The sequence below is a fragment of the Pseudonaja textilis genome, chromosome 4, assembly GCF_049901715.1.
Source record: "Pseudonaja textilis isolate UNSWEBS1 chromosome 4, rPseTex1.2, whole genome shotgun sequence".
Classification (NCBI taxonomy): Eukaryota; Metazoa; Chordata; class Lepidosauria; order Squamata; family Elapidae; genus Pseudonaja; species Pseudonaja textilis.
The window spans coordinates 72,228,656-72,256,507 of NC_141993.1; the positions used below are offsets into that span (position 1 = coordinate 72,228,656).

The 27,852-nt window shown below is 36.1% G+C and overlaps 1 protein-coding gene across 3 annotated transcripts in view; it reads right to left on the reverse strand.

The window, feature by feature from the left end:
- KPNA4 (karyopherin subunit alpha 4) overlaps positions 1-14,615 on the reverse strand; it is a 28,887-nt gene extending 14,272 nt beyond the window's left edge. Inside the window, exons 1-8 of one of the 3 annotated variants that reach the window (XM_026705823.2) lie at positions 13,755-14,615; positions 5,575-5,619; positions 4,763-4,852; positions 4,642-4,671; positions 4,497-4,549; positions 3,866-3,961; positions 3,668-3,753; positions 552-638 (exon numbers count right to left, since the gene is read on the reverse strand). In XM_026705823.2, coding sequence (XP_026561608.1) covers positions 552-638; positions 3,668-3,753; positions 3,866-3,961; positions 4,497-4,549; positions 4,642-4,671; positions 4,763-4,852; positions 5,575-5,619; positions 13,755-13,823 — 556 coding nt within the window. In that variant the 5' untranslated portion in view covers positions 13,824-14,615. Of the gene's footprint in view, positions 1-551; positions 639-3,667; positions 3,754-3,865; positions 3,962-4,496; positions 4,550-4,641; positions 4,672-4,762; positions 4,853-5,574; positions 5,620-12,743; positions 13,516-13,754 lie in introns of those variants that run through there. The other 2 variants (XM_087933366.1, XM_087933365.1) reach the window with 2 other exon arrangements.
- Between the last annotated feature and the right edge of the window lie 13,237 nt (positions 14,616-27,852).

Sequence of the window (27,852 nt, forward strand, 5' to 3'; positions counted from 1 at the left end):
GTGTGAAAAATGGTCACAAATCACATTGTTCAGTGCTGTTGTGACTCCAAACAGTCAGTAAATGAATTATTGCAAGTTGGAAGGACTACCTTTTTATTTCATACCAGGAAAAGGGATAACTGGATTGATTTGTGGTCCAGGCCTCAAGTCTAGAATTAGTCTCAAATCCTTGCTACGCCATAAGAGATCCAGAAATAACCCTCTTTAAGCTCCATAAAAATAGATCTGTTTCCAACTGAGGCTGACATCTGGGAAAATTCCTGTATAACAGGCAGAACGTAATAAAGTAGCAAGCTTTAACTCTTCATGTGTGGATCTGATTGTATCTGACACACCATGAACCAAGCAATTCATGTTCTATTCTTCCATTTAATTTTATCAGAACATCCATGCATATCATTAAAACATACTTTGGAGAAATGGAGAAAAAAAGATTATGTGCAAAACATTTCTGAGAAAAAAAACTAATATTAATATTGCAGGGCAAGCCTGGTAATTTATTAAATGTTAAATTACTGAATCAGCATGTCTTTATATAAAATGTAACAAACCTATGATATTGCCTAAAGCCCATACTGCTTGTTCACAAACATTTTGATGGGGTGAATGCAGCAACCTCAAAAAGAGTGGGACAGCATCTGCAAGACAGACAGACAGACATAAATTACTTAACTGTTTCAAAGCACAAAAACATTCTTAATATAGATAGGACTTTAAACTAATGGATAATGAAAACTGAAAGCCTTAATTTCTGAGAGCTGCCAAAATTTCTGAGAGCTGCCAAGATGAGAAACAATACAGGCAATCCTCAATTTAAAACCACAACTGAAAGTTTCTGTGGCCAAGCAAGACTGTTGTTAAGTCAATTTTGTCCTATTTTATGAATTTTGCCCTATTTTATTTTTTGCCACTCTTAAATGAATCGCTGCAGTCATTAAGTTAGTAACTGGGATGTTAAGTGAATCTGGCTCCCGCACTGACTTTGCTTATTAAAAGACTGCACAAGGTAATCGCATGACCCTGGGATATTGGAACCGTTATAAATATTACTCAGTTGCCAAACATCTGAATTTTGATCACATGACCATGGGGATACTGCAACAGTTATAAGTGTGAAAAATGGTCAGAAATCACTTTTTTCAGTGCCATTGTAACTTTAAATAGTCATTAAATAAACTGTGGTAAGTCAAGACTGTAACCTGCAGTCCCACTGTTGGAAGAATCAATTCTATTCAGTACAGCAACAGTTGTTTCTGGACAGTTACATTACGGAATATGTAGACTTTCTAATCATACCAGCATATACTGTATCAAGCTAATTAGAGCTGGCAATATTCATTTTCATTAAAAGTATTTTCATCACTCTTTTTTACTTAAAAAGCACACAGACCTGTTCTTGGCCATGTGTTATTCAGTAAAAATGATTTTAATACACTGTGTTTATACACCTATATTTTAGTATGCTTTTACTAACTTGTGCAAAAGCAAAAAAAAAAATCATAACCTGATATAAAGTAGTGGCTGGATACCTTGGTCTACTCTACATTAACAGAATTAAAACTCTCAACAGCCAACCAGCAAGACCAATAGAGATCCTAATAGTTTAGCAAAAATTAGAGGATAACAAGTTCCACCCCATGCTCCTCCATTAGACAAATTATTATTCATTAATCAAAACCAATTACATAAATTAAAAATAAGGCATTTATAATAAGCAGGACTCAAATTCTGAAATATGTTAAGAAAATCAAGTCTCCATAAATATTATAGACTAGCTCTATACCTGTGCTTCACTACGAAACTAAATTGGGCTTAATTTTTGGGGAGGAATTTTGAAGGGGGGGGGAATTCTGACTCTGCCTACCAGCATCCATCGGTATTCATCTGGCTAGCATCCTGTCAGTATGTGAAAGAGTTGAGGGCTGTTTGGAAACTGAAGCAGTATTTGCTGTGTGAGCAAGGAAGAGACAGCAAGGAGCCTGGGCATGGCTTAGCTCAACTGTTCTGTACTCAAGCTGCATGGTGCTATGAAAATAAAACTGAAACTCCTCTGCTTGTGTTTTGCATTTGGAACAGATTTATTTTCAGGTGGGGAGGGGGAGTAGAACTCCTTAGCATCAGAGCTTGTTAATAATAATTTAGGAAACACTAATTCTCTGATGGTCATTTCGAAAAATCCTTTCTAAGTGAGCACCTAGAAGCTAAGAAGAACATACGTGCCAAATTTCAAGTTTGTAGGTGTTACGGTTCTGGAGATTTTGTGATGATGCCTGAGTGGTATTTCACTTTTTATATATAGATTAAAAATGAAATGTCTTATATAAGCTAAAAATTACATTTAAATTTCATATGATGCAACTATTTTCAATATGTTAAAAATAATAAATGAATACAGAATGAAATATTTGGACTGACAATTTCTACAAAGAAATTTCAAGGCCAAAAATAGCATTTAAGTGAGGAATCCTATTTTAAAAAGTCAATATTTAATCTCAACTTAGATTATATTAATTACACAAATCAATATTGTTTTGAAATAGTTAAATGGAACTCAATTTTCTAAACCATACTCTAATTTGACAAGGCTGACCTATATCTTTACCCTTCTTCCATTTACTCCAATAATTGCCCTAGATCAGAATACCTAGCTGAAGATATTTGAAACCTTAAATGTAATTTATTTTATTTACATTTGATAAAAATGTCAGTTTCATGAACTGTAGTTCATTGAAATTAGACATGATAACAAGTATCACCTGAGTCTAAAACAGAAGGAAAAGCTTGCAAGTTGCTTTCTATGGCTATACTATAAGAAAATAGCATATCCAATGAATCCAAGATTCTTAATCACACTATGGTATATTATAATATAGTAACACAATGATTTAATCCAAGGATTCCATTACTTCTTAAACTAGTTGGATTATACTGAAGGAAAGCAGATATTTTGGTCTGTGAGCTGTGATTGCGCAGTGGTTAGAGTGCAGTATTGCAGGCTACTTCTGCTGACTGTTGGCTGCCTGCAATTTGGCAGTTCAGATCTCACCAGGCTCACAAGGATGCCTCAGCCTTCCACCCTTCTGAGGTGTGTAAAATGAGGACCCAAATTGTTGACTCTGTAAACTGCTTAGAGAGGGCTGTAAAGTGCTGTAAAACAGTATATAAGTCTCAGTGCTATAAGTCTAAAATTGCAAAAAATGTATTATTTCAATGGAAAGTTGAGAGAACCAGCATGCTGACAGTGCACGGGCTCACATTTATTTCCTTAAAAAAAACCCAATAATCTGTCTACAATCTACTACTTTTAAAAGTTTTTAGAATATTCTCTTGTCCACTTTGGCTTTAGGCAGGTTATGAGAAACATTTTACTTATTCAGCACAGAAATACAGGGTGATGTCTTAATCAGAGCACTCTACTCCTTCATAAGCAACACAATTAGATAACAAGAGACAAGAAGGATGGGGAATATAAACCATGTAAAGGCTGGGATAAATTTCAACCCACACCTGAGATGCAGGTTTCCCATTTCTGGAGTTAAAAGAATTGACTGATTGGTATAGTGTATTCTTAAAACAAAACAAATCTGGAATGTACATAGTTCTATTTAAACAGAGGTTTTGCACAAGTTATGTGTATACACAAATGCATTAGTAATAATTAACTTACTGGATTGAACTACAGCCTGTGTTTGTTCAGAGGTTCCAGATGCAATATTTGTCAGGGCCCATGCTGCTTCAAATTGTAAAGATGGACTAAAGATAATATTTAAACACATAGATACGAGACAAGGATTTAGTTTTCATTCCAGTATTTTCATATATTTGCTTATATTTTAAAAAATGTGCTGTTAAGGTACATACTCACTTATCATCTCTTTCCAGACAATGCACTAATATAGGTAATATTCCAGACTTTATTAAATCATCAATCGGTGGATTGCGATCACTGGAGAGTAGTTTTCTGTTTAAAAACATACAGTATTCAATCAAAATTGCATGCTAGCTTTAATTTCTTTCATGTGAGCTTTCAATAAATACTTAGATCCCAAATTATATCAAAAAGAACTGACACTATTTATCCAATATTTCAAAATATTTCCTATCTTAGTATTGATACAAAGATGAAATAATATGAGTAATTCTGATACTTTTCTCATTAATATGCTTGAAATGTAAAATTATTAGTTGCCAAGTGCCTGAAATGCAGTCATGTGACCATAGTGTGGTCAAAGTATCCTTTCCATGCCCATTGTAATATCAAATGCTTATTAAGCAACAATCCACTATTTGAAAACTACCTGTGTACACATGATATCAGGGCATCATTTGATCTATTTTTGTTCAAAAAATTATGCTTTAGGTTTTTAAACTTTTTTTACTAGAAAAATCTATTAATCAGAAAAAGAAATTTACTAAAGAGATTTAGAACAATCACAATTTCTGTTAATAAACTTTATTACAATCAGACAATTCAAGATGTTAAATTTGCACCTTACCTTGCAGCCTGTACTGCACTTAACTGGACTCCCTGGTTGTCACTTGAAGCATTCTAAAAAATAAACCCATTAATTAATTTTGCAGTCAGAACTCTTAAAATATGAATAACTTCACTGATTTTAAAAAATGGAAGAAGATATTTACCTGAACTATTGCCTCCAATGATGTATTTTGCTATTATGGGAGATAATGAAGTATTAGGAATGGTTTCTTTAAAAAACAAAACAAAACAAATGGCTCTTCTGTATATTGTACTTATTCTTACCACTCTGAAGTCACCATCTATATCAGAATCTTCACAGATATCTTCATGAGGTACATTTCTTCTTTTTAAAAGATGCTCATCTCTTTTGTTCTTTTAAATTTAAATACAAATTATAAAATTACATTCTGGAATGTTGGAAAATGCTTTCCCAATCTAAACATATTAAAATTTGCAAATTAAAAAAAACTTTCTCAATATAAAATAAGAGCAAAGAACAAAATGCACAGTTTTTATAATTCACTATAATTAAGTGCAGCACACATAAAATGAAATAATATACAGCATATTACCAATTTTAACACTTTTCTGAAATGCAGAAAAGTGAAGCATAAACATGCATGACTAGTACTGTACTGCTATAATAGTCAGGTTACCAAAGGCAAAAAAAGTACATGTGAACTATGAGATCTCAATCAAATTATAATTTTTGCTCTCCTTCTGTTGTTCATAGGCTCAATGAACTTAATTCACTGCTATTGCTTCATTGTCAGGCCCATTTTTAAGTTGTTGTACAGGCAGGGTAGGTTGTAATTAGTATACAATAGTGCTTCCATTGTTTGCACAATGAATATTTACAATGTTTTAAATTGGGATCTTGCTGTTTTGGTCCATTTAAAAAACAAACAAACTTCATGCTTTTGTTATTTGTGAATGCCTCCATTTTAACAAATTATGGACACTACAAAGTGGTGAACAGGGCACAGGAGAAGAGAAATTTCTCATATTTATGAGGATAGTGGCACCAGTGTTGCACTAGACTGAGCCAATATTAATTTAAAATTACAGTATGTGATTAAAATGTTAAACCTTACCTTTCTTAATTCCACAACAACTTCATTTCGCTGTCTTCTCATAGTCTGTAGAAAATATTATAGAATTATATTCCACTCCTAATGTTTTCTGAAGTAATATGAGTTCTAAATGTGACTATGAGATATCTTCAGTTCTACAGCATAAATTCTGTTATAGATAAATGAAGTAGAGCCAAAACTAAAATAAAAGAGTATTAATATTCCAAAAACTGAAAGGAAAATAGATTAAACAATTAAGCCAATTAAATTGCACTTAGTTATTAACATAATACTGTTTCAGTATGTTTGACAATTGCATACACTTATATATAATCTATTATTTGTATTAGAAAAAATAGTTCTATTTAATGTCACATATTAAGCACAATTTAGATGAATAAATCTTTCCCTTGGTTTCCTTTAACATTTTTTCCAACTTATCTAGATATTGAATCTAACTCTTTTAATAACTGTACCAAGTAATGAAACAAGCCAGCTTCTAATACATCAACTGGAATAAACAGCCATGGAGAACACCAGGCTTTCTTTTTTCTCAGACATGAAACTTCCTCTGTCTACAATTTCAGAGTTTCAAGAGCATATTTTTACAATAAGCTTTATATTTCTTTTATTAAAAGTTATCCCAATACAATATTTGTCAGACATTAAAATGTTCAATTTTATTATTAGAAGGAATAATAATAAGACATGGAAAGAAAAAAATGTATGCAATGTCTGAAGTTCTTTGCTAAGTTCATATTGATCTTAATTGCACCTTCTATTCCTATATTCCTCTTGCAGATTAAAGGAGGGAATGAAAATCTTAATTTTCCAGATCAGGATTCCAAGCCCGGGGGAGGGGGGGTGGCGGCAGACAGAAGATGGGACAAGAAAGATTAAGGCATTGTGAAAACATGCCGTATACAAGATAGGTTTCACGAAAGGTATTTTCAGTCATGAAGTATAACTAAGCTAAAAGGCTACAATAAAGTTATAGAGCCTCAGTGGCGCAGTGGTTAGAGTATAATACTGTCAGATACTTCTGCTGCAGACAGCTGCCTGCAATTTGGCAGATCGAATCTCACCAAGCTCAAGGATGACTTAGCCTTCCATCCTTCTGAAGTTAGTAAAATGAGGACCCAGATTGTTGGGTCCAGTATGCTGACTCTGTATGCTCACTTAGAGAGGGCTGTAAAACACTATAAAGCAGTATAGAAGTCTAAGTGACATTGCTATTTCAAAAACAAGGTCTGTATGAAGCTTAATCACATAAATTCCAACAGATCCACACTTTTTGTTACAATACCAATTTCAAATGGAGCACGGAATTCACCGATCCCTGAGGAATGTATTTGTGAGCACGTAATATTGTTGGACAGTGTTAAAATTTTTGGCATTAACTAAACTAACTAAACTGCTTCTGCTATGATTAGGCCCTAGACCTGAGAGCATGTAGAATTGTGAGTAAAGAATTACACTGTCAGCTAATTATCTCATGGAGTGTCCAATAATTGTTTTTATGTCAGGTCTCAAAGAAAATTAAATCAAAAGTTTCACTACATATACATACATACATGCATGCATTCATGCATACATACATACATCTATCTTTAGAAAAGCTTTTAACTAATCTAAACATCTAAATTTTTGAAGGGGAATTACTGGTTTGTACAGACATTCAAGCTTCCATGTTAGTCATAGACCATCCATCTAGCCCACGGGTGTCAAACTCACGTCACATTGTCATTATGTGATGTATCATGACTTATTTTGCTAAACTGGAGGTGGGGGTGGCCAGCACATGTTGCATCTGGACCACGGGATGAGTCTGACACCCCTGATCTAGGCCTAATCAGAGAAAGAACTGGAATCATGTTTTGCTGAATGCAGACATCATATTTTCACCCACTTCCCCATCTAATGAAACAAACAGGGAGAAGGCATGTCAACTGATTGACACTATAATATATATCTTTATAGTGGAAATATCAACTAAAATAATAAAATTTGTGGTCTATATTATGGATAATTCAATTTACCAAAATATTCAACTACTTAGACAAGGACAGACATTTCAAAGTATGTATGTATGAGGTAGGTAGGTAGGTAGTTAATTACTGTGGATAGTGTCTCCATGGTTAAATTTAGGCAGCAGCACTATAACTTAATAATTCAACTGAGTATTTCAGATATGTCCATTCATGTTTTCTTGTTCAAAGCTGGTCACCAAAACAGAAGTTTTATTAAGAATTTCCTACAGGAAATACATGCACGTATTTGGATTAACATTCTGAATTTAGTCTGATATTGTCACCAAATTCATTATTTATGGAGAAATTACCATTCAAAATGGAAGAATTTGAGATTATGGTGAGAACCACAGACAGTTAAGAAATCACAAGGTTCTTTTCTACATGAACAAAGCTGGGATATCTTTTTTTAACTGTTTAGTATTTAGTGATTACTTAGCCTAATCTCTAGCAAACTAAAATTTTATGTTTAAAAAAACCTGACATTTTTAACAGAAAGATAAAATGTAAATTTTGTCCTTTTATAGAAAGAGAATGAAAAAATACTAACCCTCACTTTATTTATTCACAGTTAAAAAATACTTAGAAAAGTAACTATCAGTTATTTAGTCAATAATTTGTTGTATATTGCTAAAGCAATACTGGAAGCTTTGTTCTGTATTGTGTATTGGTACTGGGTTACTAATAAATTTACTTATTGTGGCTATTTTTTAGTTTTAGAAACTCTGTATACAGGAGTATGTTTGAAAGGCTTTCAAATTAAAAAATCATTTTATTGTTTTTACTTTTGTATACTGGGTTTTTATTTTTGTAAGCTGCCCAGAATCAGTTGGTGATCATACAAACTCCTTTTTTAAAAAAAGCAAATGAAAATGACTTTTAGTAGTTTCAACTTCTTTCTAGTCTTCTAAATCAACCAAAGATGGTTATGTGCTGCCATCTAGCTGAAGTGTTACACTTTACAAATACTGTTATGTAGTCTAGACTTTGGTTTGTACAACAGGACGGACACACATTACTTGCATACAGTATTAACTTTCCACGGACAAACTTTTATGCACGTTTTATAAATCTTAATAAAACCACTGACTCATCAGAATTTTCTGCAATAATTGATGTTGAAGAAATCTGGCTATTGATGTATTTATTTCAAAGCTATCTGGATTGGAAAAATGCTTTAAGCAGATCTACTTTTCACCATTTTTGAGTTCTATGAAGTCAAAATTATCACTTTCATTAGTTTGCATTCACTGTGAGTTCTCTAAGCAGGCTAGATGTAGCTTTAGTTTTAACTTTTTAATGATTATTATTAACCATGATTTTTCACCATCTATGTTTCATAATGAATTACTTTTAATGGATTTTTGTTTCAGCTAACAGAATGGTATCAACTACATATTTCAATCTATCGGCTTTTCAACCTTTCTGATTCTAGCTATTATCTCTTTTAGCCTTTTAATTACAGTAATTATTATGTAACAAGTATGGAATCAACATGTATCTTTAAATTACTCCCTTTTCTATTCCAAGCCATTTTTTCTCCAAATGCAGTTCTTATTCTAGAACTAGTATAAAGGATCTTTATTTTCCAAATGCAGTTCTTATTCTAGAACTAGTATAAAGGATCTTCAAAGAATAAATCATTTAATCATCTTAATTTAATATATTTTAAATTCTGGCAAGAAGTATAAATGCAAAGGCATTGTTTACAGTAAATAAGACAACCTTTTCTTAAAATTCTCTTGCTCTCTCCACTTTATATGCTTCTTTTTCATTTCCCCAATAGAGCATTATTCCCTGTAAAATATTTAAACTAGAAAAAAAATATACAGTGATTTTTTTTTTATTTTGCAATGCATACACTCCCTTCCATTTCTTGCCTTAAGTATGAATACATGCTGTTTTGCTTTTTTTTTTTTTTATAAAGAGCTTGGTATCATTTTAAATGTCTTCTACATTAATTTCAACAGCTCAATGACTATTTTATCTGTATCTGGTATTCATTTGACAGGGCACTGGGTAAATCCCTGAACGTATTTTTTTTTCTCTCTACAAACATTTTGTACAAACACATCTATTTAAAAAAGATAGGATGCAACAGTCAAAAGTTGAGTCCAAACACCTTTCTGAAACAAAGGTGAATTTTGTTGATAATTTGATTTTACATTTCTGAACACAAGTACAAAGTTGGGAGAGTGGATAGTGAGAACTTTGGTAAAAGCATGGGAACCACTGGAAATATTGCCCAGAGAAAAGGCAATTTAGAAATCACTGGAAGGAATTATTTGGAAAGACTGGGAGATAGGCTAAGGACTAGTAGGAGGTGGTTTGACTCCAGTACTGGGAAGGTAAGAGCAAAGTGAAAAATGGCTTGGAAGCATCAAAGAAGCAGTGTGTGTGTGTGTGTGTGATGTGTGTTAAATGATCAGTAGCTTTGGGTTTTAATGGAGATTTGTACTTAACACTCCTTTCTTTTGAATGGCTTGTTAAATCAACTTTTTACTATAATTCTCATTCTATAATCTAATTTGTAAAGGGTTGCAATATATTTACATCTTCCTCTGATCTCAGTTGCCTCTATCATATCTATTCCACCATTACTGTTCAGTACTGGGTCAGACACACTTTTACCTTATTTTTTCTTTTAAAACAGTTTACTTCAGTTTTACCATATCCACCCCTGTTGATATTGTTGACCGAGATATTTTTTTTATTTTTTGATACTGCAAAAGGTTGCATTCAGTTGTCACAGATATTTCTTATTGCTAAAGGCTTCCATCCTCCATCTTTCTTTAGCAATCATAATAGCTTTTCTGAAAGCTGTTTATTTTCCAGTTAAATGCTAAAGTAGTTTAGCTGCTTCAGTTTTGAAAATGTCTCTGAAAATTATCATAAAATTTGGTACGTCACATACTGATCCACTTTTATACCATCACAAATGTAATTGCCAGGTTCAGCTGCAGGACAACCTGTGCATGTTGCATGAAATTAAGTTTTGGCAAAAAAACAAAAATACATACTTGGACAATATTATTAGTTTCCTGTTTTAGTATATTTACTAAATTCAAATCATCCTACTATCTCATGTTCCCATTTCTTCAACTTTTGTATGCCAATCACCCTTCAGCAATATTAAGTCTTTTTTCTTGCTTAAATTGCTTTTAACACATCTTGCAATTTGTCATAAAACTGTTTCTTTCACAGCTGTGTTTGAAACAGGAGTATATACTTATGAAATACTGATCTTCACTAGAATTCCAATAGATGTGACTACCATTTAAAGGGATATAACCAAGCACACACTTACAGCTAATTAGTTTAAAACAGCCCAAACCTAATATCCTCCAGATGTGTTGGATTATAATTCCTATCCTTAACCATAGTCATAAAAATAATTTGAAAATAATCAAATTAGAAATAACAGAAAGTAATACCTGTTGTTTATTAGCATGTCTACTGTACTATCATATATAATACATCTATTACCTCATAAGTCAGATAATGTCACAAAACTTAAAGATGACTTATGAATGATACCTCCTTCATACTAAAGATTCTTTCTATTTGAAATACTAGAATCAAGAAGATTGTTTTCCACAGAAGCAGGAAAACAGAATTCCCAAATGCCCTTAAATACTCACCTTTCATTAACCTCCTGCATGGAAAAATAGTCTGGCAGCAAATAGCAAAAGCACATTTTTATTATCAAATATTGTAGTGCTCCTAATTTTCTGCCTTCTGTCGATTCCAACTTAATTTACTCACCCCAATCTTTAGGAATGAGCATAGCTGTCTCTTATAAAATTTAGAATGAACAATATACAAGTTAAACTAGTCCCAAGCTTTGGGCTGACATCTGCAATGGACAATTTGTTAGCTTGTGATTTTCAAGCATTTGGTTACCACTGGAGCACAATTCTACACAAAGGTTACATTTAATTAGGAATTGTACAAACATATAAGACATTAAAAAGTTCCATCTCAACAACAGACAAAAATCTCAGAGCTATACCTCAAAGCTCCTGCCACTCCCTCATAGCTACAAAGTACTCAGATGCATTCAGTTCCCATTTGCTAACTTGCTTTTATTACAGATTCCTTTTCATCTAGTAAAATTAAAACATGTTTTTCCCCATTATGTAGATAACAAAACCTTAACAATGGGTGACAGATTAATTCCAACATTTTCTAATTTTAGAATAAAATCTTCCAAAATATACTTTGCAGATGTTCAGCACATCTCATTTGTGAAACAATTTAAAACTCACATAAAATGCTATTAACTATGCACAAAAAAATACCAGAATTCACAGCATTTCCTAGCATTATATATCCTGTCTGTGAAGGAGCCCAGAAGCTGAGGGAATTAATATGGCACTACTCATGGAACCAAATTAACTTCATGAAATTATAATTTTCACTAGAGATAAGCAATTACTTATAATCCTCTCTGAAGCAGAGCTGGAGTGAAATATTAGATATGTATTGAAAATAAGTTAATACCATATCAAGGTACTTTCTCAGCTAAGCAGGTATACTAAAATAATGTTAAATATACAATATAAATTGACCATATTTTCAAAAGATTATTTACCTGCCAGCCATCTGTGAGGCATAAGAGCATATAATCTAAATAATATGCTGTTCAGATGCATGATAAATACTATGCTCTAAAGGAAGTAGATATGGCAGCAAAAATTCATGAAATCCTAGACTGAAGGATAAAGTTTTATGACCATGCTATAGCAGATTGTTGCTCATATGATTCTTATTATTCAATACTGGCATCAACTTTGTTAAAGGAATGTATTTTAGATCATCTTGTGAGAAAAATAAATGAACCTAAATAATTCTGGCCAATCTCAAAAAGATAAGCATGTGCTTAGTACTTGGATAAGACATCAGTAGGATACCCCAGGACTATTGCCTAGGCACAGAAGTTGAAAAAATATTGCATAAGACCAATTTCATGTTGCTGCTAACTATATAGACATGTATCCAAAGTCACTAGGAGACAATTTATCTTTAATAAATTCTCACCTTTGTAATTAGTAAGATAATTCAAAATTTGAGATAAAAATCTGAGAAACTACAAATTGAGATGACATTCATATAATTTAAAAGAATTTTACTCAAATGAGAAATAACCAAGCTGCTTACGGTATAGTGCCTTCCATCACTGACCAACCATATCCAAGGGCAGTTTTTGAGCAATCCTGGAAAACTCTGCAATTTATTTATTAGTTTGTTTGTCAAGGTATCTTTACATGCAAAATGACCAGCTAGTGTCATTTCATTTGTTTCCAGGCTGAAGCTCCGCTGGGACAGGGAATGCTTGTAAAAAAAGTTAATGGCTTCACAGAACAAGATCCAATATTCAAATTTCACAGCAAGAACACTTGACATTTACGTGTTACTGTAAATGCAACCAAAAGTGAACCAATTTTAAATTAAAAAAAAAATCACTTTACATTTGCACTGCAGAACAGGGAAAAGTATTTTTTTTAAGAATTTTTTCAACAATGTAGTAGGCAGAAGGCCATTTGTGCAACTGTGTGGCTCCAAATCTGTTTCTCCACGGCAAGGTGGAGATCACGGGGGGAGAGGGAAGGTTGGGAAGAGGAGAAAAACAAGTCATCTGACAGGCCATTTCCACGCCAGGCTGCTGAGGGCGGGGGTGGCTGGCGGAAGGGGCAGCTTCGGGCATTCGGGCTCCTTCTTTCCACGCCTTCCTACCTTGGGCGTCTAACAAGGCCTTCAACGCCTATCCCAAGTAGAAAAGGCAAGGAGGACAACCTCCCCTTCCTGGTCTCCCTGAGCAAGAAAAAAGGAACCTTCCCGGCCGCCGCGCCGAAGAGCGGCAGACTAGGCCGCGGCCCTTCCCAGCCCAGGGTGTTGAGTGTCGACGCGTCCCTCGCGAGGAAAGCACAGCGAACCCCACCCTCCTCCTCCTCCCCTCCCGGCGGAGGCTGCGGCCTCGCCTCGAGGCACTTCGAGCAGGCCTATCGGCCCACCGGCCGGCCGGCCCCCTAGCCGCTAACGTGCGGAGATTAGCAGAGACGCCACGGGCAACCCATCTCCGACCTCCAAACTCGCCGGGACCCTCTTCGGCGCGAGCGGCGCCTCGGCTACGGAGCCTTCTCCTCCTCCTCCTCAGAAAGGGGTGCCTACCTCCAGGTCGCGGCCTTTGTTCTTAAAGTTCTTCAGCCGTTGGTTGTCCAGCTTCTCGTTGTCGGCCATGGCGGGAGGCAGGGAGCGCGGCCTCGCTTCGTCCTCTTTTCTCCCTCCCCGGACCCGGCCGGGCCCTTCTTTCCCGGTTCTACTGTCGTTTCTTCGTCCGTCCCCCACCGGCTTCTCTCAGCACCGCGGCGGGCTGGCTGGCTGACTAACCCTTACCCCGAGCCGCCTTCGGCTCCGGCCTGTCTGGATGACAAACTAAGAAGCCGGCAACGGCTTCCCTGCCTTGTTCCAGCCGCTCCCGTTGCCTTTTAGGCCTTTCTCAGGGCGGCGGAATGTGCCGGTAGCGAAGGCAAGAGAGCGAGCGAGCGAGCGAGAGAAAGATGGGGGAGGGGAGGGAAGGGGACGGGCGGGGGGGAAGAGAGCAGGGGAGGAGGTTGTAGCCTCGCTTTCCGATCGAGGGCAACGGCCACGCCTTCCCCCTCTCCAGCGCCACCCCGTGATTGGCTGTTCCTCCGCGGAAGGGCGGGACGCCGGAGCCCTTGGGTGGAGACACATACGCAAATGAAAAGGAAGGCGGAAAGATGGAGCGCTTGGAAGGAAAGGAGAGGTGGAAGGGCTGGCGCGCGCTCGCGGAGCTTTCCATTCCCTTCGTTAAGGGAGAACCACCTGACCGTCTTTCCAACCGGACGGGGTCCCGGGAGTCATTTCAAGAGCACGGGTGACCCCCGGGGGGTCTCGACGTGGACCAAAAAAAAGGTTTCAGTCGTTTAGGCGTGGCAGAAGGACGTTTAATGACGCTCGCGTTTCCCGATGGATTCCTGCCTCCCCCTTCTTTTAGGAAGCAAATGAACTGGGCGGAGTCGGGAGTGCCTGCGACTGTTGCCTCTCCTTCCCTTCTGTCGGGAGGGGGGGGAGCAGTTCAGAAAGCTAGTGGCGGAATGGTGAAGGCGGCGGGTTACGCACGGAAAGTTGATATTTATTGATACCAGCTTTTGCATTTATTTATAAATGTGTCGATTTTATTCCTCCTATTTTATTCCTAAATGACTTCGGATGGCTTGCGGAATAAATATATAAACATTAAACGTGCACCGTCGGGTGCAACTCAAGAGGGAGTTACGACTTAATGTACAAGTCTTAACAAACTTGAATTAAAGTAGTTTTGAACATTTTCCTCATCTCTTCTACCTATTGATTTCTTAAAACAATCACTCATTTTTGTATTTAGGAGGCCAGAAGATCAGCATAAGTGGCAATTGTACTGGTAATGTCGGGCCTTTAATATTGTTGCAATAGGGATATTTTCTGGTGCGCATTTTGAAAACTTTCATAGGCCAATGTAGCTTTGTAGCATTATCAAAACTTTATTTTTGGGCCCATTGTGATGCTCAAAACCTGTTTCTCTTACTAGAGATCAGAAATTTCAACGGTTCGGAATAAATGCCATTTTGTCATCAAAAAGACAAACTCATACTTTAACTTGAAGCAAAAACTTTAATATTAGTGTTTAGTATATACATGTAATCTACCGTTGTTCTGAAGTGTAGTGAATGTGCCACAGATACTAAGTTCCTTTGCATTGTCCCAACCAAACCCAGAAACAAAATATGAAAAATGCAACTTGTAATTAAACATCATTCTTTTGCCATTCCATTTCACAAATGAGACCTTGATTCTCAAGTTTTCTTTTGCCATTTTTTTTCATTGTTAGGTATCTTGGCAACATAGTTGCGCCTAAAAAAATTATAAAAATTGATGACAGATAAATCCACAGATACTTCTTCCCTTTTGCCAATAAATGTAGATGTATATTTCCTATTTTCTAGCATCTCTAGCATCTTGTATAGCCAGTAAGGGGATAAGCAGTGTTGAAATGGAAGGAAATGGAATGCCTGCAATATTTTTTACCTTTAATCTCTTTTGGGATTTATTCAAGTCTTTGTAGAAAAATACCATTCTAGAGAATTAAATAGAAATTTAGCCTATTTTAGATTTATGATAGAAATATATTGGGGCATTTCCAATATAACATGATTAAATAAAGTGTGTATAGTTTTTCTGTTTGAAAATTAACTTTCCTATTTAGTTTTCTAAACTAATTCTTAGAATAGCTTTGTGCGTCAGCCATATATTCATCACATAGAAATAATGTAATAATATAAACCAGTCCAATGCAATCTATAGGATGTGTCTTTGTAACACGTCCATCCAGAGTGTCTTTGGTAGAAAGTTTTTTTCAGAGAGCCAATGGCAAGCATCAGCTAGAAGGCATGCACGAAAAAAAGTACTTTGACTTCAGCCTACTCGGCCATAACAAAAAGAACTTTGTTTTTCTCTGCTTAGCCATACATTATTTGAATTAAGGATTACTTTACAACTTACTGTTAATATATACATTCTAATTAAACATGTTTGCATCTCTGGAATTAATAATTGCCGTATTGCTATTTGTGCAGTTTTATTGTTGACTTAATTTTGGATGTACAGTAACATTTATTAAAATCTGGAAATACCAATGAAAGATGGAAGAAATAAAAGCTTCCATGCAAGATATTTAATCTCACTTTTTTCCAGTTTTGATGAAAGGAGGCAGGAAGTTGTATCATTGTATCCATAGAGAAGCCAGTTGAAAAACACTTGTTATATTTAGAAACAATCAATCTAGAATTCAATTTTAGCAACAATATTTAATAAATATATAAAATATATGTCTTTAATAAATAATATGTATTAATATATTAAATGCTAATTAATATTTAAATAGTATTTAAATAATATAAGTAAATATCTTGGCATTCTTTATGAACATTCATGATAGCCTTCTGCATGTGTATGAGGTAAAGGTAAAGGTTCCCCTTGCATATACATGCTAGTTGTTGGCTCTAGGAGGTGGTGCTCATCTCCGTTACAAAGCCAATGAGCCAGCGCTGTCCGAAGACATCTCCGTGTTCATGTGGCCAGCATGACTAAACGCCAAAGGTGCACAGAATGCTGTTACCTTCCCACCAGAGTGGTCCCTATTTTCTACTTGCATTTTTACATGCTTTCAAACTGTTAGGTTGGCAAAAGCTGGGACAAGTAACGGGAGCTCAGTCAGTTACATGATGCTAGGGATTTGAACTGTCGAACTGCCGACCTTTCTGATTGACGAGTTCAGCATCTTAGCCGCTGAGCCACTGCATCCCCAATGTGTATAGAAACATCTAATTGACATAATTACCAATGATATTATTGTTATTGTTTTATTGTGTTGTTAGCTGTCCAGAATCATATTTGCAAGATTGGCAGCCATATAAATCAATTCATTAAATAAAAAGTCTCAGCACATAATTATATATATGAACACTATCTTGTATTCTTGTCATTCCAGAACTATATATGGTAATAAGCTGGTAAATTTTGATTGCAGATTTAAAAACAACACCTTAATTCAAACAATGCAGAACAGAGGGTCAAATCACATAGATATGACCGCTATCTTTTGACTTTTTATTCATCTATGGGCATTCCTGATGCAGAAAATAATGTAATTGAATTTCACTGTGTTAATCAGAATGTATAATAAATCTGAACTATTTTATTATTTTGTAGCCTGTACTATTATACTATGAATGTAAAACAACCAAGCATATCACATCTTTACCAGTTCAGTACAAAACATTTACCATTTTAAGTGTGTAAATGATCTTTAGAGCAAAGAAGTTCAATAATTTTGGGTAATATTGCAGCTGTTACATACCTATCTGCCAGTGAAATAGAAAATTTGCCTGTGGAAGAAATTACAGCATTGAAATATATTAACTGCCTACTCTTTCTAGAGTTTTGTTGCGCCCAGGATTAATGGTTTCATTTATACTTCTTTTCAATTGAGCACTCAAGACAATAAAATTAAAAATCTAAAAATATTTGTCTCACCTGAAAGTCATTTCACCAATAAAAAGCAACCACTAAAACCAATGTTCTAAAAAGAAAATAAAAAAGAAATTAAACTTAATACAAAAATTAACAATTAAAAGATATATGACTACAAATTTTCTTAAGCACCAAAGAGTTAGCCAAACACTATTCCTGAGGAAATGAATTCATTAGCTCAGCAGCAACCCAAAAGAAAAATGTGAGTGAATCTCTTAAGAACATCTTCAAAAGGTGTTTTTGCACACCAAAATGATCAGGCAGATTTCTAACCAGTTTGTTGGCACTATATCTATAGTCTTCAACTGGTAGTCCTCCACTTACAACCACAATTGGGGCAAACGTCCATCACTAAGTGATACGGTCTTAATGTGAATCACACCCAATTTTAGGACTGTTTTGCCCTTGCCATTAAGTAAATCACTGGTTGTTGAGCAAATCAGACAATTAAGCGAACACAGATTTCCCTCCCCCCACTTGACTTTGTGGTTGGAAAGCTTCTGGGAAAGTTGCAAATGTTGATCACATGATCCCAGGATACTGCAAATATAAATATATGCTAGTTTCCAGGAACCCAGATATCGATCACAGAATTTGTGATGGCAATAATTGTGATGAACAGTCATAAGCCACTAATTTTAACTTAGAATAACTTTATTGTCACTTTGAATGTAAACTGTTGGCACACATTAAAATGAAATTTCGTTGCATAGGGCTCTCAAAGGGTCACCACCTACAATATACACTACATAAACATGACTAACTAAAAAATTATGCATATACCCACATATATAACACACAGAAACAACAGTCTAGTTTGGATGTACATGTACATGGCGAGAAAAACGAATCTTGCAAGTTTACCAGATGGATGGCATAGGAACAAAGCTGTTACAGAATCTGGTAGTCCTGCTAGAAATACTTTGAAATCTCCTCCTAGAGGGGAGCAACAGAAACAGACCGTAAAGTGGGTGTGTGGAGTCTTTAACAATGCTTTGAGCTCTAAGCATACAGCGCTTATAAGCAGTATCCTGAATAACAGGAAGCGAATTATCTCGGCTGTCCTTACCACTCTCTGTATGGACTTTCTATCTGAGGCACTGCTGCCACCAAACCAAACAGTGCAGCAGTTTGTTAAAACACTCTTAATTGTATCTCTGTAAAAAGTGGCCGGAACACAAGGAGAAAGATGTGCTCTCTTCATCTGACATAGGAAACGCAAACATTGGTTTGCACACCTTCACTGAGGATGATGTGCGGAGAGACCAATTCAGATTGTTAGTTATCTGCACCCCCAGATACTTAATACTGTTGACCACCTCTCCAGCTGCATCTATCTATACTCTATATAGCATCACTGCAAGTTTGAGCAGTCATTAAGCAAATGTTCATAAGGTGAGCACTTCCTAGAAGGAAGTTTGTTTAGGGAACTTTTTAGGTATAAAGAAGTATCTGACCACCTGTGGTTTATAAGTGCCATTGGACACAATGATCATTTTTGGGAGTCAGTACCAGGAGTGGGATTCTACCAGTTCTGTCCACTTCTGTAAAATCGGTTGCTCTGAAAAGCAGCAAACAGCATACATAGAGCCAGTTCTGTGTTTGCTGCTTTTTGGCCCACCTGCCTGCCCGGGCTCTTATCTGACCTTTATTTCCTGCATTTTCAACCACAGCTGCTTTGCACGACACAGCTGCGGTTGAAAAAGCAGGAAAATAGTGCTTTTTCAACCGCTGCGCATCCACGCGCAGTGCTGCTCAGCTGTACAGGCAGCTAGATGACGATATACACGCGCGCGCAAAATGTAAAATCACTGAATTGGTAGTTACATCGGTCGGATCCCACCTCTGGTCAGTACTAGGCCATAATATCCAGACTCAATACCAACCAAGAACTTTTTAATTTAAATTTTTCTACAAGACCAGATTCTGACAACAGCACTGGGAACAGAAACCAGAGCTACATTTAGCATATATTTTATATAGCATAATACTTATTCGTATTTGGATTCTCATAGAGTCTTGAAACAAAGTTTGCTTAAACGGGGTGTGTTGAATCATGTTGAATCAACAATAGGCAAGCCACAATGTGGCATAGGACAAAACATTAGCCTACTCTTAGCTTCTTATGTATGCATTTATTTTAAGGACTTATTATTAAAAGAAATAGTCAAGTTGCCAAATGTACTATGTTTGGTTAAACATAGTACGTATGCCATGAGCAGTAAACGAAGTTTTGAAGTGGACTTTCATTTTCTTTCTCAAGTCACTGGTCACAAGAACTGATGGCACTGATAAAATTATGTTGCTGCAAATGTGAATTGAGACAGAAAAATAATCAGGGAGCAAGCGATGGCAATGAATTTGCTATTCAGCAGCAAAAGCAAGTCCAGGCAAATTTCAGGAAAATAATTTCTCCTTTTTGTTTATATTATTTTTACAGGTTTGAGGAGTGCTTTAGTTACCTTGATCATCAGCATCAACCGTTGCTATCACTATATCTTTACACACACAAAAAGCTATGCAGTTGTTTTGAGTTTTGTTCCTTCCCCCTCCCTCCAATATTACAGGAGTGGATTACTCAGCTTGGTGAGTCATATTGGTAAAGACTGTAATTATTATTTGCTACACTTCAGCTTTGATGAGTACTTCCAATATTTATCAAACTTTCAGTTTTACATTCTAAATTCGGTGGCATGCTGACCTTCATGGGGCAGTTTCTCAGCCTTGTTCTCCCCACTCCTTCTGTTTACGTCAGTGCTAAACTGCAGTCAATTCTTGAAATTCTGTTACTCTTGTTTTCTTAAGAAAAGCATTCTATGCAAAGGTGCTGCAGAGAAAGAAAAAAAAGAAGTTTTTCTTTAGTATTCTGCAGTTACAAGTAGATTTCACGTACTTGAGAATTCTTACTGGTTTTGTTACCATTGTTTTATTTAATCAATTTATTTGTCTGCCTTGCTGTAGGGTACTGCTATCTCCAGAAAACAATCTAAGCTATCATATCATTGCAGCAATATAATTAGCAAGCATGAAAATCAAATAAAAGATAAAAAAGCAAATTAATAAAAAACAGTACATGTTCAAAAGCCTGATCTGAAAAAAAAATAGTACTCTCATTATCTTGCAGGTATTAAGCATTATTAAAATTCAGTGATAGGCTGGGTCTGGCCTTTAAGCCATATATTCAACATCTCTAAGAAAATTCAAAATATTTGAACAGGAATTCCTGCAACAAATATTGTAGAGGACTGTTTTTCAGAAACAGCAGATGGTAATATAGGTAGTCCTCAACTTACAACCACAATTGAGCCCAACATTTTTGCTGCTAAATGAAACAGTTGTTAAGTGAGTTTGCCCTTTTTACAACCTTTCTTGACACAGTTGTTAAATGAATCACTGCAGTTGTTAAATTAGTAATCCAATTGTTAAATGAGTCTGATTTCCCACATTGTCTGTGCTTGTCTGAAGATTGCAAAAGGTGATCACGTAACCCTGGGACACCACAACTGTCATAAATATGAACCAGTTGCTAAGTATTTGAATTTTGATCTCGTGACCATGGGGTTGCTGCAAAGGTTGTAAGTGTGAAAACCAGTCATATATCACTTTTTTCAGTGCTGTTGGTAACTTCAAATGGTCACTAAACTAATGGTTGTAAGTCAAGAAGTACCTGTATCTAGCAAAATTTGATCTTGGAAAACAATGGGGTTGGACATAGAAAGCGGTTGGGGTGAAAAATTATCAGACAGAATAACAGAGTTGGAAGGGACCTCAGAGGTCTTCTAGTCCAACCCTCTGCTCAGACAGGAAGCCCTATATCAGTGGTGGCTAACCTTTTCCGGCTCCTGTGCCAAAAATTGCGCATGTGCTCATGTGCACATGCTTGCATGCCAGCACCCATCAGGCAATGCATGCGCCCCCCATGGCCCCTGTGCATGCATTCATGACCCCTCACATGCCATGCACCTCTGCGCATGCACATGCGACCCCCACACACACCATGCACCTCTGCACATGAGCGTGTGCAATCCCTGCACCCTTGCATGCGCGCCAGATACCCAACAATCAGCTGTCTGGTGGGCGGCGCATGTGCAATGGGGCTCTTCCGGGAGAGTTCTGGCTTGCCAGAAGTGGCTCTGTGTGCCACTTCCGGCATGCGTGCCATAGGTTCGCCATCACGGCCCTATGTCATTTCAGACAAATGATTGTGCAATCTCTTCTTTAAAATGTCCAGTGTTGGAACATTTACAACTTCTGGAGGCAAGTTGTTCCACTGATTAATTGTTCTAATCGTCAGGAAATTTCTCCATAGTTCTAGGTTGCTGCTCTCCTTGGTTAGTTTCCATCCATCGCTTCTTGTGCTTTGGAAAATAGAATTGAAAGCTTTATGACAACTCCTTTGATATTGGAACACTGGTATCATGTCACTCCGAGTCCTTCTTTTCATTAAATTAATGTAGAGAAACTGTAGATTGGACCGGGAAGTTCTAAAATGTTTCTGGTGATAACGGAGCACTTTTTTCTATTTTTGCAACAAAAACAAAATCACTTGGACATGAGGGGTTATGCCTGATAAGAGGAAAGCTAAATATATCTATTCTTTTTCTAAATAACCACTGAAATTCAAACTGATTTTGAAATAAGCAGCATTCGTCTGATGTTTGAATTAATAGACATAATTTCTCAGTGTATCCTGCAGAGTATATTTTCAATAATCATTAAAATTACTATTTTTTTTAAAAAAAATTACTAATTAAAATGTCATCTTTTAAAACTTATTAGGTTTCTTTTTGCTTGTTTCTAACCAATGAACCACCAGATGGTGCTCTTTTGAAAGGCTTTCACTGACTTGAATTAACTCTCAAGTATCTTTGTATTCTAAATTGTAATGTTGTAGTGAAGGTGTTTTCTGGACGTAGAACTTTATGGGGACAAAATAAGATTGACGATGCCCTAGGGGAAGCCATTGGACATATTTGAATGTGTAATTTTGTTGTTCTTGTTATTAAAGGGATTTTAAGTACCCCATTGAGGCTATCAAATGATGTTTGAAGAGATGGAATGGTATATTCTGTAAAAGAGAACAGCTGGCTGGAACCCAAAACAGGAATGAATATTGTACTGGGATTGAAGTCTCCCCTGGGGTTTTTAAATCCTTTCCCTATATTCCAAATATCTCTTATGTTCCATCAGTTTTCATAATATGCTTTGGTCCCAATTATATTAATATAATTTTCTTTCAGTTTTGAGCCAGGCTATAGTTCTTATTACTTCTAACTTCACTATGGAAAGTACCTTAAATGGGACACCAAAGAATATACCACTGGCCAACTGAATAATATAACAAAACAGGATCCAATCACTGTCCCACTTCCCAAGATTCCCATTGGATGCTTTTTAAAATTGAGATCCAGTTTGGTCTAGTGATTAAGACACCAGACTAGAAACTAGCTTGGGAGTTTTAATCTTGCATCAGACATGAGAGCCAACTGGGTGACTTTGGGCCAATCACTTTTTTAGCCTAACTCATCACACAGAGTTGTGGTGAGGAAAATAAGAGGAAGAAAGTATATTAGTATGTTTGTTATCTTGAGTTTAATAATAATAATAATAATAATAATTGCATGATAAAAATAAATAAATAAAAATATTTATGCATTCACAATTTAAAACATCAGAGATATGATGGCACCAAGCTTCCTGCACTGAGAATGGGAAGAGACAAAAGCCAAGATGAGGAAACATTTCCTAGGGTCCAGAAGTTTCCTTGCCCTCATGTTTTGTAGAACTCCAACCCTTCTAATGGAAACTGGATGCAGAGTGCTTCTTGGTAAACCAGGGCCAAGTCCCAACGAAATTAACTCAGTTAATTGGCAGAGAGAATCAAGACCATGAAACCAGTCCTGGGACTTGCTCTCTTCCTTGCTCAAAGCAGTGACACAAAATGTGGCATTTTATCTTCTAACTGATAGAACAATTCAGTCTTGCTTCAAATTGAAAACTATTCGTATAGTTCTCTTCATAGGTTTTAGTGCAATATTTTTAATTGCCATTTGAGAGATGAAGACGATATCACTGCAGAGATGCCAATTTGTAAAGTGTGTCCATGTAATCAGCCCAAAGGCCGTGGGTATCCTGATCAGAGTGTGACTAGTCCAAAAACCTGATTTGGTTTCTGAATTGTTGCTTTCCTGCAGACATTTTCTGGAGGAGCTTCTCTTTATGGAAAATCCATTCCCAACAGATAGAAGATTTGTGCTCCCGCTCCTGGTGAGAGCTTCTGAAAATGTGGCTTCAGCACCCGAGGTATTAATAGTCAGAAGAAGCCAGGATATAGCCATAGATCTTGATGCTAAACTTTGCTATGCTTTACAGGTTGACAAATTGTTATGGTTTACATTATTATGTTGGATTTTGATTATTTGAGTACTGTATTATTAATATACTATTTTATTGCTTGTGAGTTGCTAAGAGTTGAAATAATTGAAACAACGTAAAAGCATTTATAAATAATGAATAACATCTGAGAATATTTTCAAAATCAGTAGATCAACATATGTCTTAAGCAATAAAGCCATAAATGTCAAAGCTCTTATTTTAATCATACCACATATTATAATGTTGAAGTTATAAAATGCCTATCAGATGATATCGGACGTTTTCTGCAAAAAGCAATTTATTATGGCAAAAAAGCTTTTATGAATTGCAGTCTTCTTCACTGGATGCATGGCTTACTATCTATCCTAAGAGTTGATAAAAGCCTAGTTATGTGTTAGTATGTTGGGTGATTACAGCTACTGCAATTTGAAAACCCTGTTTCATGTCATAGTTAGTTTAGTAATGGTTTATGTAACAAAACAGGACTTTAAATGCATGGGCCTATTCTAGATTGGTGGTAGGGATTATAACAGAGAAAAACTGAATGTTGGAACCATCGACTAGTATAACTACCTATATAATGGTTAGTCCCACTTGATAAAATGTGTCCATGAAAGAGACTTAATGCAAGATGGTTTAATGACATCAGCATGTATTGTGGGCCCAATCAGCAAAAGAAGGCTCAGGACCATATAGGTTGGAAACATGTGGAAGAGGCTGTCATCCTGCAATGGATAGACAACGGCTAAAATGATGATGATGATGAATGTTTAGTCACACGATAAAAATGTGACACAGACATTCTTATAAGGAAAGGTAAAAGTTCCCCTTGCGCATACATGCTAGTCGTTTCTTGCTCTAGGGGGCAGTGCTCATCTCTGTTACAAAGCCAAAGAGCCAGTACTGTCCAAAGACATCTCCGTGGTCATGTGGCGGGCATGACTAAATGCCAAAGGCGCACGGAATGCTGTTACCTTCCCACCAAAGGGGTCTCTATTTTTCTACTTGCATTTTTACATGCTTTCGAGCTGCTAGGTTGGCAGAAGCTGGGCCAAGTAAAGGGAGCTCACTCCGTTACACGGTGCCAGGGATTTAAACCGCCGAACTGCCGGCCTTTCTGATCGACAAGCTCAATATCTTAGCCACTGAGCTACTGCGTCCCTCTTATATGGACAGGCTAATTATTACATGCCATGTGACCAAAGTATGGGGCCACATATATGTCAATCATATTTTAATATGCAAGTTGTACAAATGAAGACATATAATAAGAAATATAGGAGGGTGGGATTTTTTTAAAAAAAATAATTAAATAGTGCAGCAGTGAAGACTTGATTAATTCTTGTCTCAGCTTTTGCTCTAAGGACTTCTTTCCTTTTTGAACCCAGATTTGATCTGGAGAGGAAGAGAAGCCATTGCACAACCAACAGGACAGAAAATGGTGGAAAATAAAACGAGAGTTTGGTGTTGTTTTTGTTCTGTTTTGTTATTAAAATACCTTATTCATCTAAAAGGAAGATGATCTTGGATTCAGGGAACAAACAGGAGAGAGAAGAGGAAGGAACTGAGGCAAGATAAGAGGACAAAACACAGCAGAAAAAAATGCCAAAAGTTGCAAAATGAAAACATGAGTGCAGAGCAATGTCTATTAAATTATTGTTCCATTGTAGAAATGTATTAAAATCAGTGGAGGATGAAATCACCACTGTTTTGTGTATCTAAGATTTCTACGGTTATACAGTTAACAATCATACTAGTCTGTAACAGATTTTTATTTATATATTTATTTTGCAGATGCTCCTTCGATTTATATATGACATTCCCATCTTTTTGAATTCCTTTTTCTCGCCAGTTCTGATGGGACTTACCTCCACATAACCAATACTGATTGATCCATTCAGAACATTTTTCTTTCTTCTTCCAGAATTGTGGAATCACATACAGTCTATTATACAGGATATCCCAAAAGTCTCAGTTAGTTTATGTGTCTAATGTGAGTATACAGATGTATAGAAGAAAACAACATTGAGGTTATATATTTTGAGTTCAGTTTTAACAATACAGCATAGATAAATTCATGTCACTTAGAAATTTGGAACCCAAAAGTAGCATGTGAATCGGATGCAGTGAAATCCTTAAGCCATGTTTTATTATACCACTTTTTCTACAGATATATTAATACATTGCTCCCTTTTAGTGGATTTTGCAGGACATATGGAGTTTTAGATATATATATTCAACTCTTGCTGGTTGATCAGTACAATCTTGCATCTCTGCACTGGCCAAATTCTGCTTTGTTGCCTTTAAGACCCGAAGCCGAATTTCGACTTAGGAACAGTCCCTGGGAAAAATATTTAATTGCTTCCTATTTTTCATTTTAAACAATAATGCAAAACCATGTTGTTGTTTCATTTTGTGTCTCTTTCTGTATTTTATTGATTTATTCATTCATTCTTTTATACATCAACATATCTCACATGTATGACTCTGTGATCTATATACATAATGTAAATGTATAGTATCTCTTTTGCACTATGGCATGAAAAGGATCATAAGCAATAAAAGTTTCAGGGTTATTTTTAATTCAGAAAGATGTTGCATTGTAAAACACAGTTGTGAAAGGCCCAAGATGTCTGACAATATTATTATCACACTCACAGTTGGGGCCGAAAAAGGTCACAGAGTCAGAAAAAATGTTGTGAAGTTCCTTTTAATATCTTTTGGGAAAGGAGAGGTGATATTTGTTCCCTAGAAGTAGTTAGATGACCTTTCTTAAATATTGAAAATGGGACCAAACCAGTTCTCCCTGCCTTTCTTCCAAGATGCTTTGATCTGGGCATCTGAATATGGAATGGATGAAAAATGTATCTTTTAACCTAGTCTGTGGGGCAGGAGAAACTGACTTTCAACTCAGTATATTAGAAAAGGTTATAGGTGCCTTTTTCAGGAGATGTCATGGAAACAGTAGTCTCTTTGATTTGATTCTTTTGATCTGTGACCCTCCAAATATTAAGTTTTAATGTTCAGTGCCACTGGTTGTTATGGTGGCAACAGCATTTGCAGTGTTATAGCATCATGCTTTAAGCTCCCCATGCGTGTGATGTCACAATGCACATAGAAAAGGGCGGGGCTCATGTTGCTGGCCAGTGGTAGAATGTGTTGAGTTTTGAAGTTCTACAACCTTTGGAGATCCATTGTTTTCCACTCCTGGGGTGGGGGAAGAAAAAAAGATTCATCACCCATTGTCAAAGCTTATACAATGGGTTAAAATTTCCATCATGAGTATGGAGACACTGACATTTCTCTTTTTAATGTTGCCATAGCATTGCTTCATCACCATAGCAATCGCTTTGGGGGTATCGTACATGTCCTTTAATCATACTTAACTCTTCCCCATCATAATATCCTCTGATATAATTTCCTTGGCTTTAACTTCGTTGGGCATATTGCCATGATGATTAGCATTGTTAGTCAGAATTTTGAAATCTTTTTCAAATCTGATTAATATTACACCATAATTATAATACAACACGTTAAATCTGAGAAAATGTTATTTGTGCAGTAACCTTATGGGGCACAGTAACCTGTAAGTGATATGCATGCACCTGACAGTTCTCACTCTGAAGTATTTTAAATGCATGTTGTAGCACAGTTACTTTCAGTAATATAGGTATGCCTCAACTTATTGCTACTCGAGCAAACTCATTTCAGTTGTAAATTGTGTTGGTTGTACAGTGGATCATCATATGAACAACTTATGTCCTTTTTGCAGTGGTTATTAAGTGAATCACCATGGCCATTA